The sequence below is a fragment of the Mastigoproctus giganteus genome, chromosome 10 (genome assembly GCF_048544385.1).
Source record: "Mastigoproctus giganteus isolate SK-2022 chromosome 10, ASM4854438v1, whole genome shotgun sequence".
NCBI classification, from domain to species: Eukaryota; Metazoa; Arthropoda; class Arachnida; order Uropygi; family Thelyphonidae; genus Mastigoproctus; species Mastigoproctus giganteus.
In genome coordinates, this window is record NC_143584.1 from 170,912,942 (window position 1) to 170,931,819 (window position 18,878).

The 18,878-nt window shown below is 37.1% G+C and overlaps 1 protein-coding gene across 1 annotated transcript in view; it reads right to left on the reverse strand.

The window, feature by feature from the left end:
* The window catches only part of LOC150079477 (late secretory pathway protein AVL9 homolog), a 269,555-nt gene that overhangs the window by 196,250 nt on the left and 54,427 nt on the right, over nucleotides 1–18,878 (reverse strand). The window contains exon 6 of the mRNA XM_090383082.1: nucleotides 16,791–16,860. Coding sequence (XP_090239208.1) covers nucleotides 16,791–16,860 — 70 coding nt within the window. The remainder of the gene's footprint in view (nucleotides 1–16,790; nucleotides 16,861–18,878) is intronic.

Below are 18,878 nucleotides of genomic sequence, written 5' to 3' on the forward strand. Positions count from 1 at the left end.
ACATTTTCATAATTGTCTTCTTTCCTATTACTCAAAAAAACCATGTACTACCACCTTAAATGATTGCCAAGCTGCCAATTCAACCTCCTTTAAATGGGTTTCAAACACGTCATCTTTCAGGAGTTTCCTAATTTGAGGTCCTACGAAAATTCCTTCCTCAAGCTTGGCATATGTTAAATTAGGAAACACTTCTCAAGTATGCAAATCCATTACCTTCTTTATCTAGTCCTTTCATAATATTTTTCATCAATCCAAGTTTGATGGGGTGGAAGAACCTTGTTTGATTGCACTAAAGGAATATATTTTACATTGCATTGTCTTGGTTTTTTTTTTTTTTTTTTGTAGTTGTTGGCGCATCGGCTTCTGTGGCCATAGTGCACCTCCCAAGGTTTTTGCAGTACTTTGATCCAAGCCCGAGGCGGGATTCGAACCCGCGACCTTTGGGTTGCCAGGCAGGCACTTTACCCACCCGGCTAGCCCGGTCGGCCCATTGTCTTGGTATGAACTCATCCCTCCTGTCTCAATGTTGCACAACGTAATGTTCTTCTGTTGCATGGCTGTCCCACAAATACAAAAAAAAACAACAATATTTTGTGAAATCCCCCTGCAAACCAACAAACAACCCAATAACCTTAAGATCACTACATATGTTCCAACCATAATCCTGGTATTTTATAGCATGTGGAACCTTAGATGACTTTCATGACTTTCTTAAAGTCAAACTGAATGAAACATAGGAACTGATGGAAATTCATTGCCATTATGAAGCAAAACTGCTTTTAAACTTAATTTTCAGGCATCTATGAGTAAACGCCCTTCATCTGACTTATGCACGACACTTCGTTCCTTCAGAAGTCCAATAATGTCTGTGCAAAAATATATACTGTCTTCCATAGCAGAATTTTTCGAAAACTTTTCATGACTTTTTCGAAACACTGAAATCTTTGTTCCTGCTGCAAGTATATTCCACTGCTGTCACCTAGAACCTAACAGTTCAGCTTGTTCTTTCAGCAAATTTAAGTGTCGAACCAAATCATTCAACTCATCTTGTTTGATTAAATGTACCTCACTACCTGAACTTACTGGCTGATAGTCAACATCTTGTGAAGTGGAGGCTTCCAAGGAATCTTCAACTTGAACTTGATCAATATCTTCCCCACTACTGTTATCCCAAGTTTTGGGGGGCACTGGTACTGGAAAATCATCACTGGGTGGAACAGGCCAAATTGCAGAAGGTATATTTCGATTAATATACCTTCTAGATTATGCGAAATTGGCATATTTTGGTAAAATGTAACTCCCTCTATATTTAATAACTGTGATGTGAAACTATTATGGTGATTTTCAAAATCTATGCATAAAAATTGGTTAAAAACAGCATTTAAGTTCTTGGAGGTAAAAATCATGTTGGCTAGTGTAATCATCCATTATTCTCCATTTAACAATTTTTCCCCCTATTTTCTTCTTGGCTTTTCTTTTAAATAGTTCCTCATTCGGATCTTCAGATGCATAATACTTCATTTTATTTTAAAGAGTATCAATATCAGTTTTAGTTATGACCTAGGCATCTGTTCTGCCACTTAGTGAATGCAGGCAGGGACTTTACTTTCCATATGAAACAAGATATGTAAACAAGTATTTTCCATCAGAACCAATATCGTGTTGGCTAGTGTAATCATTCATTATTCTCCATTTAACAATTTTTTCCCCCACTTTTTTTTTGGCTTTTCTTTTAAATAGAGTTCCTCAATCGGATCTTCAGATGCATAATACTTCATTTTACTTTAAAGAGTATCAATATCACTTTTAGTTATGACCTAGGCATCTGTTCTGCCACTTAGTGTATGCTGGCAGAGACTGCATACACTAAGTGTATTTTCCACATGAAACAAGATATGTAAACAAGTATTTTCCATCAGAATATGCTTCATAAGTAAATGCTCTAAAAGATACTTTGACTGCAGCAAAGAATCTTCCACATTATGAAGATATTTACTTATCTTTAATTTTTTTTTTTTCATTTTCTTTCTTGTAAGAAAACAAATATCAATATCCTCTCATGGTTGGAAGATGTAGATTTTATCAATACTAAAAAGTTCAGTAGTCTCCAGCATATCTGGAATTAAATTGAATAAAAATTCTTTGCAAGTTGTAAAAGCTCATCAGAAAATATACAAGTCAAGGGATCTTCACACTTTGGAGCAATGAGAAAATCTGAGGTTTTCCAAAAATTTTAATGAAATGAAATACATATGACAAACAAACAAAATTACGCCTGCACAACATCACTTCAAAATCAGCCCTCTTCTACAACTGTGAGACTTGGGTCATAAATAAGAAAGATGCACACAAAACAGAAGCAGCACAAATGAGATTTTTAAGACCATTATTAGGCTTTACAAGATTAGACCACCAAAGAAATTTAGATATCAGCGAGAAATTAAAAGTAGATAACATAGTAAATGACAACGGTATCAGGAAAAATGGATCAGCCACATAGAAAGAATGAACCCAGAGCAGATCCCAAAATTAGCCTTTTAACTACAAACCTACGGGCAAGAGAGATGTGGGTCAACCAAGACAATGATGACGAGATCAAGACCACTTCCAAGAGCTACAACGGAACAGGTCTTAAAAGACCTAAGCCGGACCAGGTTCATGATGATGATGATATACAACTTTGGAAGTGTGAAAAGTGCAATTGAATAGACTTAGATATCTAAATTCAGTGTGGGGGTACATGCTTTTTTTTTTTATCAAAGGTGAAAGATATAAGAAAACTGATTCCAAATGTTAGTTGTGTTGTAAAACAGAAACTGGTGAGGCCCACTAATTACTCATATTATACAGCATAAGAATTTAGCTCCAGAATACATAATATTACTGGAAAATCTTCATTCATATTAAAAAAATAATAATAATAAAAAAAGCTGCTTAGAAAATCATGTCAGCAATTCTTGATGAAGTGCTAATGTTTAGCACTTCAGTAGTCAGTCAAATCAAGTAGGCTTTCTCCTAGATTTCTCTAAACTCAGAAGAAGGGAGCAAGGCAGCCAGCCTCGCTCCTTTTTTCATGTAAAGTAAACCTCCACTATTCACGGGGGTTACGTTCCTGAGAAATGCCGCGAATAATGAAAACGCATATACTGAGTTATGGCTCCCATAGTAATAAAGGGGTTCCGTTCCAAAGTATGAAACATATAAGAAAAACTAGTCTAAAATTTTGCCTATGTATGTATTATATGAACCTTCATAATAGGACTATGTACATAGACAGCACATAGTGAAATGCAAGCATATGGCATCGAAATGAAAATAGGAAACAATTTAATATTAAATGTAATATTTATTAGAAATTTCAAACAAATCTTTCAAACCAGCACCTTTGCTAGCTAAAAACCTTATCCCGCCAGTGCTGTCACCAGTTTCGCTAAAGTATTGATAAAGGAGTTTTGCCTTTTCACAAATGATGAGTGAACTTAACGGAATTTTATTTTGAGTTCGGTCTTCTATCCACAGATTTAAAACCTTTTCCATTTTTTCTAATTTAACATCACGAGTTACAGAGCAAATTTTTGAAACAATTAGCGCATTTTCATGGACACTATGGCAGATTTTTTCTTCCAATTTCTTGATTGATCGTACCGCTGACTCATTGATTTTATAATGTTTTGCCACTGAGGAGACACTTTCACCATTAGAAATTTTATCTAATAACTCAATTTTATTCGCTAATATCATCACCTTCTTTGATCTTTTCACAATTCCCTTGTTATTCGTAGCCATATTTTTGTAGGGGTTAGAGAAGAATTTGTCCACAATAAAGGCACTTTCTTCCGTTAACACACTCGAAAAAGTCTGTTTTACACTGCAAAACGGTAGATTTATCACTTTTGTAAGCATATCAATTTATAAATTGATAAATTTATTCAATTTATAAGCATATAAATTAAAAGCAAACGACGAAACCTTCCATGACAAGCGCATAACACATACTGAACAAGGATTAGCGAGAAACATCCATGCCGCGATTCTGTCACCCCTCTCCCCACCACCCACTGAATGCTGTTTCGACCGGGAAAGACAATTTTAGCCATGCCCATGTTTTTTTTATGGTGGAAATGTTCACGGTGCTTTAAAATTCACATTTTTTTACGTTTCATTTTATATTAAATCAGTGACTGCGAATACAGATAACGCGAATAGCGGGGGTTTACTGTACTAATAATAATGCCTCCCTCATAATTCAAGTAAATTAGTCTTAGGTCAGAATAAGTATTCTCATATGATTCTCTATGCCAGTGTACTCCAATCTGTTGTCTGCAGGCCTTAATAATAAAACAGAAGTTTTTTTTTGGGCAGGCAACAACCCCATTAATATTGACAGGAGATACAGGTATGCCTACAACAACTTAACATATACAGGGGGTCCTCGGTATCTGAGTCTCCGCAGTTATGAGCATTTTAAAATTAAAGGAAGCCCTTGAGAAAATTGACAAGCACTTGAATATTTTTGTGAGAACATGCAGCATAAGTTAAGTGCAAAAGTTAAGCACAAAGTTAAAGACATAACTAAATGCTACGACAGAATTATATCCAAAAAATTATGACAGAAAACAAACCAACTCTGGATTCATTCTTTATTCGTAAAACTGGAAAATAGTGCAACTTCAATAAACTTTACTGAACCTTATATTGTTTAACATATTATAAAAAAAATGCCAGATAAAATAACTGTCTCATTTTTCAGTTCCTTCAATCCATTTTTTACTATGTACAAGTACATAATACACATTACGAAAATTTTGTCCCCATTTTAAGTGGAACAAGTAGGCACTGCTTTTTAGTAAATAGAAGGGATTTCATCTGTGACGAATCGTGACTCCAAGTAACACTGGCATCTGTTGTTTGTAGTATTCTAACACCAAAAGATGCATTTTGCTGTGGATCCATATAACACTTTAGGGTAAAATTTTATAGGAAAACACTTTTTACACAAAATTTTATTAGTAGACATACACTAAGGATGATGTTCTGTTTTTCACAAGGTAAAAATTAAAATTTAACAAGCATAATCTTCAAAAAATTTTACCTTTTTTCTTGTGGAAAATACTAAACTAGATAAAATAACTTCTACATAAGCAAAGAACATATTAAACTGAACTATACAGCCTTTTAAAGTGTTCTCTAGACAGTGCAGTTGATGTGAAGCAAAATCACAATGGTAATGCAAATGGCCCATGGTTCATTCAGTGTGATGCTATCAGACAGTTGTTCATTTCATGTGCTGTTCCTTTTACAGTACTAATTAACCGCTGATGTGTTAAAAGACATAGGTACCATATAAATAGGTTACATTGTCAAATGTATATTAAGCAAAAACAGCAGCAGCAAGCACTAATAAAGACATGATAAAGTACAGTAAGTCCTCAACATACATAAGAGATACATTCCAGGATTTCTTGCATCAAGTTTTACATAACTCAGGAATGACTAATAGAATATTGCTGCTACATCCCCGATATGACAAAATTACAAAAACCGCATATCCTCAGAAGTATGAAGAAAAATAGTTATATATTTTTAAATTAATTATGTATACAGCGGATTCCGGTTATTTGGGCCACCGGTTAATTGGGGCAGCCGTTTATTTGGGACAAATCTTAAAAAACAGAAACCAATCGAGAAAATAGCCAGGGTTTACTTCGCTTAATTGGGACAGCATGCCGTTTAATCGGGGCAGGAGACCGCAGCACTGGAGATTACCCTACCATTGTCTCCGACGGTACCACATGATTTTCAGTCGAAATTCTGGAGGTCACAACTATAAAACAATATGTTTATTGGGCTTTTCTGTTAGTGAAATCTATCATAAACGGATAGTAAATTCGATCTTACTGAATTTGCGATAATACCAACAGCTGGAATTCTGTGGGTTATTATGGTGAAATGTGTTTACACTTCCATGATAACTTCAATCATATAAAAAAATTAATTTTCAGATCTTCTCTTCATTCCTATTTTTAAACCTTTGTAACTTGTTACTCCGTTCTCACTTGCGCGTATCGTGTTTCTTGCAATTTGTGTGTGCCGTGTTCTTTGTTATTGATTGCTTATCTTTTTACTGTTTTAAATTTTAACCCCCACCCACAAATATCAGTGAACAGAAATGTCAACTAGTTCATATGTACATATTACAATACATATTAATTATTCCGATTATCACGTATATTCTTCTGATTTTCACGTATCATTTAATTTTTTAATTGGTAAGGTAATAAAGGGTAAATTTGTGCTTAATATATCTTCACTTTTATAGCCAGTGGATAATATTCCTCCTATTTTCTCTAATTAGAATCCCTGTTTAATAGAATTAAAATTCAATTCACAAACGTGATCACAATGACTGGCACTTACTACACATCATATAGTGAACAGTACTTTACTATGGTGAGTTCGTTGTAACATGATTTGATTGTACAGTGAACTAACTATAAAGGGGGAGTTACATTGTATTTTTAACAATTTACGTGAAACTTCGGATAATTGGGGCAGCCGCTTAATCGGACCAAAATGCACTAGTCCCGATGTGTCCCAAATAACCGGAATGGACTGTGTGTGTGTATATATATATATATATATATATATATATATATATATAGAAAAATAGTTATATATTTTTAATTATTTCAGTTAAAAACTTTATCTGGGGACAGTGGTGAAGTAGCTGGAGTGGCACATAAGAATAGAAAACATAAAAGGAACAAAAAATGCATGTTGTTGTACTGTAAAAACTGATATGTATTTCGTAGCCTTGGTTATTATAGTTGATTTCATTGGTGCCGATCCCTTCACTGCTTCTCGTATTCTGTCTTTGTCCTTCATTATTGTGTTCACTGTTGACTGACAAATCTAAATTTGGCAAAATACTTGTTAAATATTTGACCATTTTCATACATCCTTATTATTTTAATTTTCTGATCCAAATTGATTGCTTTCCTTTTCTTGGTAGATTTACTAGTACCACTGTCACTTATTCTCTTAGTCGGCACCATGATAATGGTCAAAATGAAATTTTCTGTAAAGAACTTCACAGGGTTAAGGTAGAAATACACTATTATCACATCACGTCACACGAGTTCACATTTTACGAAAGCACTTTTCTGGAGGTCACTACCATAAAACAATAAAGATAATTTGCAATTTCCGGTTTATTGGGCTTTTCTGTTAGTGCAATCTATTATAAACTGGTAGAAAACTCGATCTTATTGCATTTGCAATAATACCGATAGCTGGAATTCTGTGGGTTTTTAGGTCATTATGGTGAAATGTGTGTGTCCCCTTCACTGAAATCTTGTTATATATAAAAAAAAATAATAAATATTCAGAATCTTCCCTTCATTCCTATTTTTTAAGCGTGTTACTTGATATCTCTTGTGCAATTTGTGTGTGCTGTGTTTGTCGTTATTGATTGCTTATTTTTTTTTTTTTTTTTACTGTTTTAAATTTTACAATCCTAAAAAAAAAAAATAGTAATAATAATTTATATAAGTCCAAAGTTACGTAACTCGGGCTTACGTAAGTCAGGGACTTACCGTATATATAATGTGAACACCAAAAAACTAGTTTACATATATAAATAAATTTAGAGTTTATAGAAATGTACATTCCAGACATATTTCAATCAATCAGTTAAAAGGGCTAAAACATAAAACTTTGTGCAATAATAAAATTCTGGCAGTTAGTAGAAACACACCTAATAGTGAAAATGGTGTATCAGGAAAATCATCAGCCCTCAGCAAAGAGAGAATGTAAAAGATGAATATGAATACTATGCTTGAATACTTGAACAAGAACAATTTGCTCTTTACAATTCCTATACAGACTAGATTACCATAGTTTGATTACAGGGTTTATCTGGTATAGTTTGTTTGTAGCCTGTCCATGCCATGAATCATATATTGGGAATATAGTTTCTTTTTTATTACTTGCTGATGGTCTGTACAGAAGAACTAGCAGATAAGTGTTATTCAGTGTCTTGGCTGAATAGCACTTATTTTTACTAAATGCAATGTGACTAGAGATCTTAGCAGAAGTGAATATCATACTCAGATTTAAAAATATAATGCAGCACCTGCTCTAGCCAGGACAGGATTATACCTCACTGCTGATAAAGCTAACAATGAACTTAAAAAATCAATATACACTATACAACCAAAAGTAACCAAACACCTGGTTACTTCTACTGGGCATCTATGAGAGCTTGAGGTGTAGCGTAGATGCCCTCGAAGAAATTAATATGAGGGGCCCGTCAGGCTCTCAGCTGCCCAACTCAATGCCAGAGCTCACTCCTGGGCATCAGGCAACACAGCGGCAATCTCCAAGGCAGAATGTGCTGGTCGCAAAGGAACTAGTTAATTGTTGGTGACTCTACTGTCAGGGAGATGGGGAATATATTGTGTAAAAAGGATAGATGGAACAGGACCAGGGTATGTTTGCCAGGGGCAAAAGTTGAGGACATTGTAAAGCATATATCATCTTTTAAGGGCACAAAAGGTGATATCGTTGTAAACGTTGCTGCACATATTGTACACATTAAGAGTAGGAGATCTGCAGATTTATTTAACAAGTACAGGTCACTGTTGAAAAAAAAGCCATGAATTAGGGTTGAATTTGAAAGTGTCTGCAATTCTGCCCAGACATGATAGGAGGGAGTATATGATGAGAGCCTTGTCGATCAATTCGGCCCTGGAAGGAATGTGCAAGGCTCAAGGGGTAGAATTTTTTTCAGCATGGTCTGTGCTTGTTAACAGGAGAGACTGATTCTACAGGGATGGGATACACTTAAATAGAAAGGGTGCAAGAATATTTGCTGATGCTATCGAGGCAGTGTTAGGTGGGTCAGAAAACTGCTAGATTGGGGGGGACTCACAGACTAAAAGGTTAAAAGTAGCCGCAGGCAGAGGCGAAGGTGATTCTTGCACAACTTCTATTAGAATAAGTAGCGACCTGGAGTGAGGGGTGCTGGGGGTTTCAGGGACTGATGGTAGTCATCGTGAAACAGGTGGGTATATGGGATGTGTTAGGGTAACTAATAATAAGGATAGGCACATGTATATTTGCATGAATACCAATGCTAGAAATATTGTAAATAAATTTGAAGAATTTGAAGTGTTGGTCAAGACATCAAAGGCGGATATTGTTGGGATAGCAGAGACGTGGTGTCACACATATAAGGAATGCAGAACTGGAATTTGGGGAGCATAATGTGTACAGAAAGGATAGACAGGATAGGAAGGGAGGAGGTGTTATGCTGTTAATTAAGAAAAACAAAATCAAAAGAAATGCATCCAGTTGATATAGATGAACAGTGCACTGTTGAGTCAGTTTGGTGTGACATAAGCACTGCGAAAGCAAAAATAAGAGTAGGAGTGTTATAGGCCTAATGACTCGAATGAGTACAATGAACAATTGTACAGAGAAAGAGTGGGCTAATAAATCAGGATGTCTTATAATGGGGGATTTTAACTTCCCATATATTGACTGGAACTTTTGGATTGGTCACTCACACACTAGTAAGACTTTTGTGGATTTATTGGATGACTGTTTTCTGCAGCAGCATGTTCGAGAGGCAACCAGAGAGGGTAATACTCTTGGATCTGGTTATCAGCAGTGATCATTCGTGTATTAAGAATTTGCAGATAAAAAAACCACTAGGTGGCAGTGATCACAGTGTACTGATGTGGGATTTACTTGAAGATATAATTACCATCAGGGGCAAAGGAAAGGGTTTTTGCTTCCGTAAAGGTGAGTACTGTGGTCTCAGACAGTTTTTAAATTCTGTACAGTGGGATCAACTGACAATGTTACCAACAGTAAATTCTAAGTGGGAAGCATTCAAGGAATTAATCGTGGATGCTACTAAAAGTTTCATACCTATTAAGAAATATTGCTCAAGGTTTAGGCCTAAATGGTTATCAAATGAACTAATGAGACTCATGACAGAGAAGAAAAATGCATGGGATGCATATAAATTATCAAGTGACTTAGAAGCCTATGGCAGATATAAGCTAGTCTGTAATCAGGTCACAAAGGAGGTTAGGCAGGCAAAGGCAGATTACAAGAAATCTTTGGCAAAAGATGCTAAGAAAAACAGCAAGGATTTCTTTACTTATATAAACTCTAAAAGGAAGGGGAAGAATCTGATTGGTCCACTTGATATCGATGGTTCGACTGTTGATGATCCTGCTCAGATAGCAAACAAACTGAATGAGTATTTTGCATCTACATTCACACATGAGGAGTTATTAAGGTTTGAAAATGGCAGAAGGTTATCAAATTGTAGCAGGGTGATTAATGATTTTGTAATAACTGAGAGCAAATTGGAGGAGAAATTGTTGAAGTTAAACATAAGAAAGGCACTTGGGGCAGATGGGATCTATCCAGTTATATTAAAGGAGGCGACAAAGCAACTAAGCAAACCCTTAGCCATAATTATGAGAGCATCCTTGGCTGCTCTCATAATTATGGCTAAGGGGGATCAAAGGGTGACACAAGTAATTACAGACCAGTTAGTTTAACTTCTGTTCTGGGTAAAATAATGGAGTCACTGGTTAAAGATGCATTGCAGGATCATCTAGACAAGACTGCAGTAATAATTCAGACACAGCATGCGTTTGTTAAGGGAAAGTCTTGTCTGACACATTTGATAGGATATTATGATGTGGTTACAAAGGAACTGGATGCAAAAAATAATTTTGATATCATATATCTGGATTTCAGGAAAGCTTCTGACACTGTTGCACATGGAAGACTACTGTACAAATTGGAGCAGAATGGTATTAAGGGTAAGTTGCTACAATGGATAAAAGGATGGTTGAGTGGGAGAAGACAGAGGGTGGTAATTAATGAGTGCTGCTCTTCGTGGACTAATGTTATTAGTGGAGTTCCACAAGGTTCGGTGTTGGGTCCTCTGTTTTTTTGTATATTTATCAATGATATTGATGAAGGTATATCAGGCTTAGTGTCAAAGTTTGCAGATGATACAAAGGTTGGCAGGGTTGTTATTGATAGTAATGGCAGTGTGCTACTGCAACAGGATCTAGATAATTTGGGCAGATGGGCTAAGAAGTGGCAACTGAAGTTTAACCTTGACAAATGCAAAGTACTGCATATGGGTAGAAGTAACCCCCAGAGAAACGTACCAACTGTGTGGTACTAAACTTAAGGTAGTAGAAAATGAAAAAGACCTGGGAGTAATTGTGCAGTCAGATATGAAGTTTTCTGAGCAATGCAGACAGGCTGCCAGGGCAGGTCATGGGGTTTTGTCAATGATATATAGGAATTTTGCTAGCAGGGAAAAGGAGGTGATTGTCCCTCTGTATAAGGCAATGGTCAGGCCATGACTTGAGTACTGCGTACAGGTCTGGAGGCCTCATTTTAGGAAGGATGTAGATTTGCTTGAGCATGTACAGAGAAGGGTAACAAGATTGGTGAGGGGAATGAAGGGATCCTCTTACCAAGAGAGGCTTAAGTTCTGCAAATTGCAGTGGCTGGAGACTAGGCACCTGCACGGTGATCTGATTGAGGTGTATAAGGCCTTGAATGGATTGAGCACATTGAATTCTGATGGGATCCTTCCACTTGTTCAGATTATGAACCTAAGGGGCATAAAGACAAATTAAGAAAAGACAGATGTGCGGAAATTTGCCTTTAGCCAGCGGGTGGTTAATTGCTGGAACAAACTTCCATCTGTCATTGTGGAAGTTGATAGGTTAAATAAATTTAAGGAGGAACTGGACAGGCATTTGGAGGGAATGGTGTGATTTTTTTTTTTTTTTTTTTGGCTGATGCTGCATAAGCTCATACACTTGCTTTCGTGCATCACATGCCACTACTACTACTACTACTACCTGCATGCTTCACAGAACCTTTATTGATAAAATGCTTATTTTATTTTTTATTTTTTTATTTTTTTTGGTAGTTGTTGTCGCATCGGCTTCTGTGGCCATAATGCACCTCCCAAGGTTTTTGCAGTACTTTGATCCAAGCCCGAGGCGGGATTCGAACCTGCGAGATAAAATGCTTAATAACGTGTCAGACCATGTATTTGCAACCAATTCCTCCTCCAACACAGATAAATTCAGTTGCTGATTACAGGTGTGTTGATCTGGCACAAAGCCAATGTTTCAGTTCATTCCAAAAGTGTTCAGTGGAGTTAAGATCAGAGTTCTGAGCAAGCCATTGATGCCTTTTCACATTTTCAAACTAAGTCAAGCTTAATATGACATGGCGTACTGTCATTCTGAAACAGAAAAGGGCCATCTCATACTCTGCGAGAGTGTAGTGGAATTATCCAGAATGTTAGTGTACTACATGTCATTCATTATTCCAGGAATGACAACCAACAGGGTACAACCAAACCACAAGAAACCACCTCAGACAGTAACAACACCACTGCCAAACTTCACAGTTGGGATAATACACTGTAGTAAATAATGTTGTCCAGGCAATTGCCAGATCCAAACAAGGCAATTGAATAAGAAAACCATGTCTGTGATTCTTCACTCCATAACACAGCTTTCTAATACTCACAGGACTAATTATGATGGGGTGTGCACCAGAAAAGTTAATGCTATGTATCACATTTTGTGATGTTTGGTTTGTGTGCTTCAACTCTCTCCCATAAAATCTGTGCTGTGCGGCTTTACATATCATCATTGTACTATATCAGTTCCTGTGGCCTCCCTGAACACCTGGATGATAGTAACTGGCAGCAAACTATAAATTTCTGTAGTCTACTAGAATGTTTCTTGGCTGCAGCAGCATAATAACATTTTCATTTGATGAGTCCCATCAGCTACCAATGATCTAGGGTGTTGTAATTTTGCTGCAATGGCATGAACAGACTGATTGCTAATGTTACAACCTATAATGACTCCCTGTTAGAAGTTGCTAAGCTTAACACCTTGACCCATATACTGCATTTTATTGATCTGCTTATTTCTAATACAAATGCAGAACCTTTTACACCTATTCTTGACATGTGGATGGTAGGTACAGTTCATTTTTCCCAATCCCAAGAGTGTCCAGGTACTTTTGGAAATATACTGCATACAATGCATTTTTTGTAGTGATGCATTGTATGTGATCCAAAGTCATCACAACAGCAGCAGCATGAAACTGAGCAACATATGCTGCATTCAGAGGGAATCTGCTTGGATACAATAGTGTCCAGAAAGATAACAGCAAATTCCATGGACAGTTCTGACTATTAACCATCTGTGTAAGCTACAAATCAGAGTATCTGGCTCTGTGTCCAATAGAGCCTAAAAAATCCAGCTGTTAAAAAACTAGACATTAAGATTCATATCTCCTTCACAGGTAGTGTGAAATTTGTTCTCCGAGTAGTGCTATTAGATGGTAAGCTGGTTGTCCCAAATAAGGTTATATTTAAGTTAAAGTTAAATAATATGTAAATTAATGGTCTCAAAAATTGATTCAGTAGCTTGTTTCTGCAGTTCTTTGGCTACCAGCAGACTTTTGACCACCATAAGTAAGTGCTATGATTTACTAACTCAAAATAGATCTACTGACTGACATACAAAATGTGCTCATTCTCATGTTGAGCACACAGTGGAAAAGTCAGTTGCAATTATCCAATTTACTGCCAAAACCAGTACATAAGGTATGTTCGTGTCAGACGGCACCTGGAATTTCTCCCATCTCCGCATGTGTTCACTGTATCGAGGACAATACACTTTCAAGCCAGAGACTTGAAAGTGTGCGGCCATGTCTGTGCAGTGTGATGTGTTGTGCCCATTGTTTGTCCGGCTAATTGGCCGCCAGGCCCCTAGCGGGGCCCGACGTTGCCCATACCTTGCCACGTGGAGGCTAGCCGGGTGTGTCCAGATATCACAACAAGTTGCTCTGGCAGGTCCAGCCACCTAGTTTCCCGGGATTTCAATGGCTAGGACCTAAAAAAAAAAATTTACGCGTTTGACATTAATGTTTTATGGGATTAGTGGTTGGGGTTGAACGCTAGAGAGATGCTAAAAGTTAACATCTTTTAAAAGTTAAAAGCTAGAGAGATGTTAAGAACGCTAGGGAGTGTTAAAAGGCCTAATAAGTCGGGCAAAATTTTGATGTTATTAAATTTAGACATGTGAGGGTATACGCTAGATAAAAGATAAGTGTTAGTTGTCTTAGAGATTTATATGAAATCGGTAAAATTTAGACATTGATTAGAATTTGGCAGCATTGTTAAGGGGTGTACTCAGTTGGTTTAGTGAGGGGGGGAGACTGAAGACTGGGGGGAAAACAGATAGAAGAATAGGGACGATAGAGTAGGCATCCCCAAAGAGGTCAGTGGAGACGAGCTCCACCAGGTAAAGTATGGGGGGAGGCAGTGAGAGGGGGAGACGGAGACCTGTCTCCTCCCTCCTGTGCCTTGGGATGGGGTTTTAAAGGGAGCGGGGTTAGAGTAGCCAGTTAAGATAATAGCGTGTCGGCAGTGAAGCCACAGTATGTCTTTGTCGGTGATAGTTGTCATGTCTATGCAGTGTCGAATCCGGGCCAAAACCAATACAGTAAATAAATGCTATGTTGTCTCAACTGTCCAGGCCCAAGCAGCTCTTTAACTCCTTAACAACTCAGAATGGAGTAATTAATAAACCTATGTCACATAACATTTATTGGCAATTAGTGGAAAATATAAATATATTTTTGTGAATAAATAAAATTTCTTTACTCTATACACAGTTGGCTTTGCATTAGCAACAATCCCTTGTTAGAAATGGACTGGTCTTTGACACTGGTGAAGGCTCAAAGTTGAGAACGAGAACAGGCAATAAAAAGATTGTGGCTTGCAAAAGTAGCAATCAGTTTTTTGAGTGTCTGCGAGAAGAAATGATCTGGTATCAAGATTTTTCCGACTTTGAATGTGGAATGATTGTAGGAGCAAGACCATACAGGTGCCAGTATCTTGGCAAAAGTCAACATGATTAAGTGCTATGGTTCTGCGGTATCAAGCTTACTGTGACTGGCTCAACACCTGTCCCACGTGTGATAAATGCTCACGACAGACATTGTGCGTCTCATCTCATAACATAGCAGCAATTCAGCCCAGCTAGCCACCCAGTACAACATAGGAACAGCAAGACCGATATTCAAGTGGAATATGCACTGAACATTACCTTGTTATGGCAATCAATGGCTGCCAAGGGTACTTGTGCTCACTGCAAGACACAAGAAACTGCACGGGCAAGTCAGCACCAACACTGAACCAATGACATGGGAAATCTGTCACCTGTCTGATGAATTCTGTTTCCAACTCTAACAGCCCCATGCCATGAAAACACATGGTGTTTGGAGGGACTGTTTTCATGGCATACAATTAATGGTGAACATCCTCTGTTCACCATTAATTGATGGCTCAACAGGAGCATCTACCTTTCTATCATGCCAACTTGATGACAGCATACCCTGACAACTCACAAGGCCAAGAAGGTTGCTAACTGGCTTCAGGAACATGACAAATTCTCCATCATCCCATGGCTGCCCGACTCACCCGATCTCAACCCAACTGAGCATGTTTGGGACCTACTGGAAAATGATGCTCCATGCTATGACCATCCACTTGACAATGTGCAGGCATTACTGGAAACACTGTGCAATGCAGAAGTAGCATTACACAGGGCACTCTGCAACACCTTGTGGAACCCATGCCAAGACTTATACGGGCTGTATTATGGGCAAGAGTATTAGGTAGATGTTGCTAATGCAAAGCCAACTCAGCATATATCCATATTGTATTTAATGTTGTGATAAGCTATATGACCTTAACTGGAAATATCTGAGCAGAAGTAAACAGAGAATGCATCAGTAGTTTGTTACTTCAGTATAGTTGCCTACTTTTTTGCCAATCTGATTATCTCTACTTGACTAACTTTTATTCCTATATGAAAGATATGTTGTCAGTAAAAATATGACAATGAGAATCTGCAATTGAGAAACATGGCAGAACATAGTTGTTGAATTTTTATTATTTTTTTTTAAAGAAATTTTGTTATCCTTGATTTTCTCAATTACAAGCTTCTTGTTTTATATATTTTAAGCAACAGCCAAATGGAATAAAATATAAACAGAAATAAAATAATATAGTTGATAAAGTTAATAATAAGTTAAACTTAATGACATAGATAAACTGGCAAAAAGTAGACACAAGGCCAAGCTTAATTGATCTTTCGTGAGAACAGAATATTCCCTGTGACTGGACTAATGCCGTAATGAAGTTAACTTCTTCATGTATTTTTGTTCTTCATTGATCTTTTTTAAATATTGTTTGATCCACTTTTATAGTGATTTAACAGGATATCTGTTGAGGTGTCCGCAGGTGAGAATCACTGAGCAGAGAAGAGATTTTAGAGCAGAATCAGAGCAGAGAAAATATTTCAATGTTATGAGCATTGCTGTGAAGAATCACAATGCCAATATTATGTCTGCTTTGCTAATGTGCAAATTTAGTCTTTTTTTAACGTAACTCAGATGCAGCTTTTTCAGATTGTGAAGGCTACCACATTTCCTGTTACCTCAATGCACAATTCAAATATGTTATTAAGTCTCAGTTTATCTTGCTACAGCTCCATGTATTAATTAAAATTATGACAAGTCTATAATGAGACTTCATTTTGTAACCTAATGACTTACAGAACACTGACTTTATAACTGGATTTCCTAATTATATAACATATTTGTAAATATATATTAAACCACAATTACATATAGCTTACCAGGTAAAAGTGAGCACAATGTCAAAACTGTGGAACACAGATCTTTAACAGGAGATTTATAAAACAGTACCTAGAAGAAAAAAAAAAAAATTAGTCACAGTTATTAATTTTATACACTAGCTGATCACTGGTTGTTTTGGAGATACATGTGTGGTGTGCATGTTTAGAGGCTAATTTTCATATGTGGGCATAAAAAACTGGAAAACTCAGGAGTTTTGTTATTTGGTTTTTAGGAGCATTAGCAACTAAGGCCATATTGCTCTGGGGGGGGGGGATACGCAGTGGTCATTCCCTGACCTTCCCGCATCCTCCGTATTTGGTGGTCATGGGCTCGAACCCCGGTCTAATCAAGAAGCGTGTGCTATGCACTGCTGCTGCTTCTGCCCACCTGGCTACGGAGGTGCCAACTCAGAGGGAGAATTCCACTCATTCAACCTGAGATCAGCTGAACACAGCCTTTGAAGGTTCCTTTAAAAATCTGACAATCAAGAAATATAAGATCATGCCAGAAAAATGATGCAAGATAGGTTAAAATGCTATTGTGTCTACAATTCTGCCCAGATATGATAGAAGGGTTTATATGAGGACAGCTTTGTGGAGTAACTCAAAACTTGAGGGACTCCACAAGGCTTATAGGTAGAAGTTTTCTCAGCTTGACCTTTCCTAATTAATAAAAGAGATTTATTTTTATAAGGATGGAATTCACTTAAACAGGAGAGATGCAAGGGCCATTGCATCTCTCCTATGCAAGTGAATTATTGCATGACTTAAGGATTCATAGAAACTACTAAATTGGGGGGAAAAAGATAGGTAAGGCTGATATTAAGAATATCAACCAAATTTATGCTTACACCCTCCTTTAGAGTACTTGTGAAATGCATTATAATTCTATGTACGAGAAATAACCATGTGAATTAGACAACAATTTCCAGCAGTTTGAGGCCACAGAGAAAGATTTCAATAACTATAAGGGATTTCAGTTATTTCTTACTTAGAAGCTGGAACAACAACTTATCTGTTGTTGTTCCAGCTTCTTGGTAGGTTGATAAGGAAACCAGTCTTCTCCATTTAGCTACATCTTCTGACCATTTCTCTATCTTCATCTCGCCAACAAATGCCTCTTCTCTCCATTCATCTTGGTCTTTTACCCTCCATTTTCATTTCTAACATCCTCTTTGGCAGTCTGTTATTCTCCATTCTCTTCACAAGACTAAACCATCTCAGTTTGTTCCTCGTTCCTGTTCGTCTGTTCATCAGACAGATGGTTTTCTTGTAATCATTCTTCTCCTACATTTGACCGAATGGCCACATCTCTCTCTCTCTCGCTCTCTCTCCTGGTCTTTCCACACACACCTCTCAGAAACTTCATTTCCATTCCTTGCATTCTGATAATATCCTTCTCCCACATTACCCATGATTCCAATTCATAAGTTATTATTGATACATAATATGGTCTATAAAGTACCATCTTGAACTTCTCGGGTACCTCCTTTCTGCAAACTAGATCTTTTACACAGTTATAAAACATTCTTCCTTGGCCTGCTCTTCTACATACATATCTCCTTATCAATTCTCCCTTCTTTATCTACTGTATTCCCTAAATACCTGAAACTATCCACTTCTATTTCTTTCCCTCGATAAAGATATTAATGCCTTCCTCCTTCCTTGTCATTCTCATTGCATTATCCTCAGCATCACTAAACTTTAAATTGCATCACTTTGCCGCCTCCACCCAACCTCCTGCCCATAGATCAACAAATGATCAGCAAACATCATCACTCATTTTTTCTGTAGTATTCGCTATATCATCTATTACAAGTATGAACAGTAGAGGCAAGAGTGCACTACCCTGTTTCAGTCCATTATTAATTTGAAACCAGCCTGTGTTTCCAACCATTGTTTTCACACAGCTTTCAGTCCCTCATATGTTGTCTAAGAAAACACAGAAAAAAAAAAAAAGACTAATGTAGTACCCAGAAAGAAACAGTCAACTGCAGCATTTATTTAAGGAGAGCTCTTGTCTGATTAATCTGATTAAGAGCATCCTTGAATTCAGGGAAAGTTAATACAGACTGGAGATCTACAAAT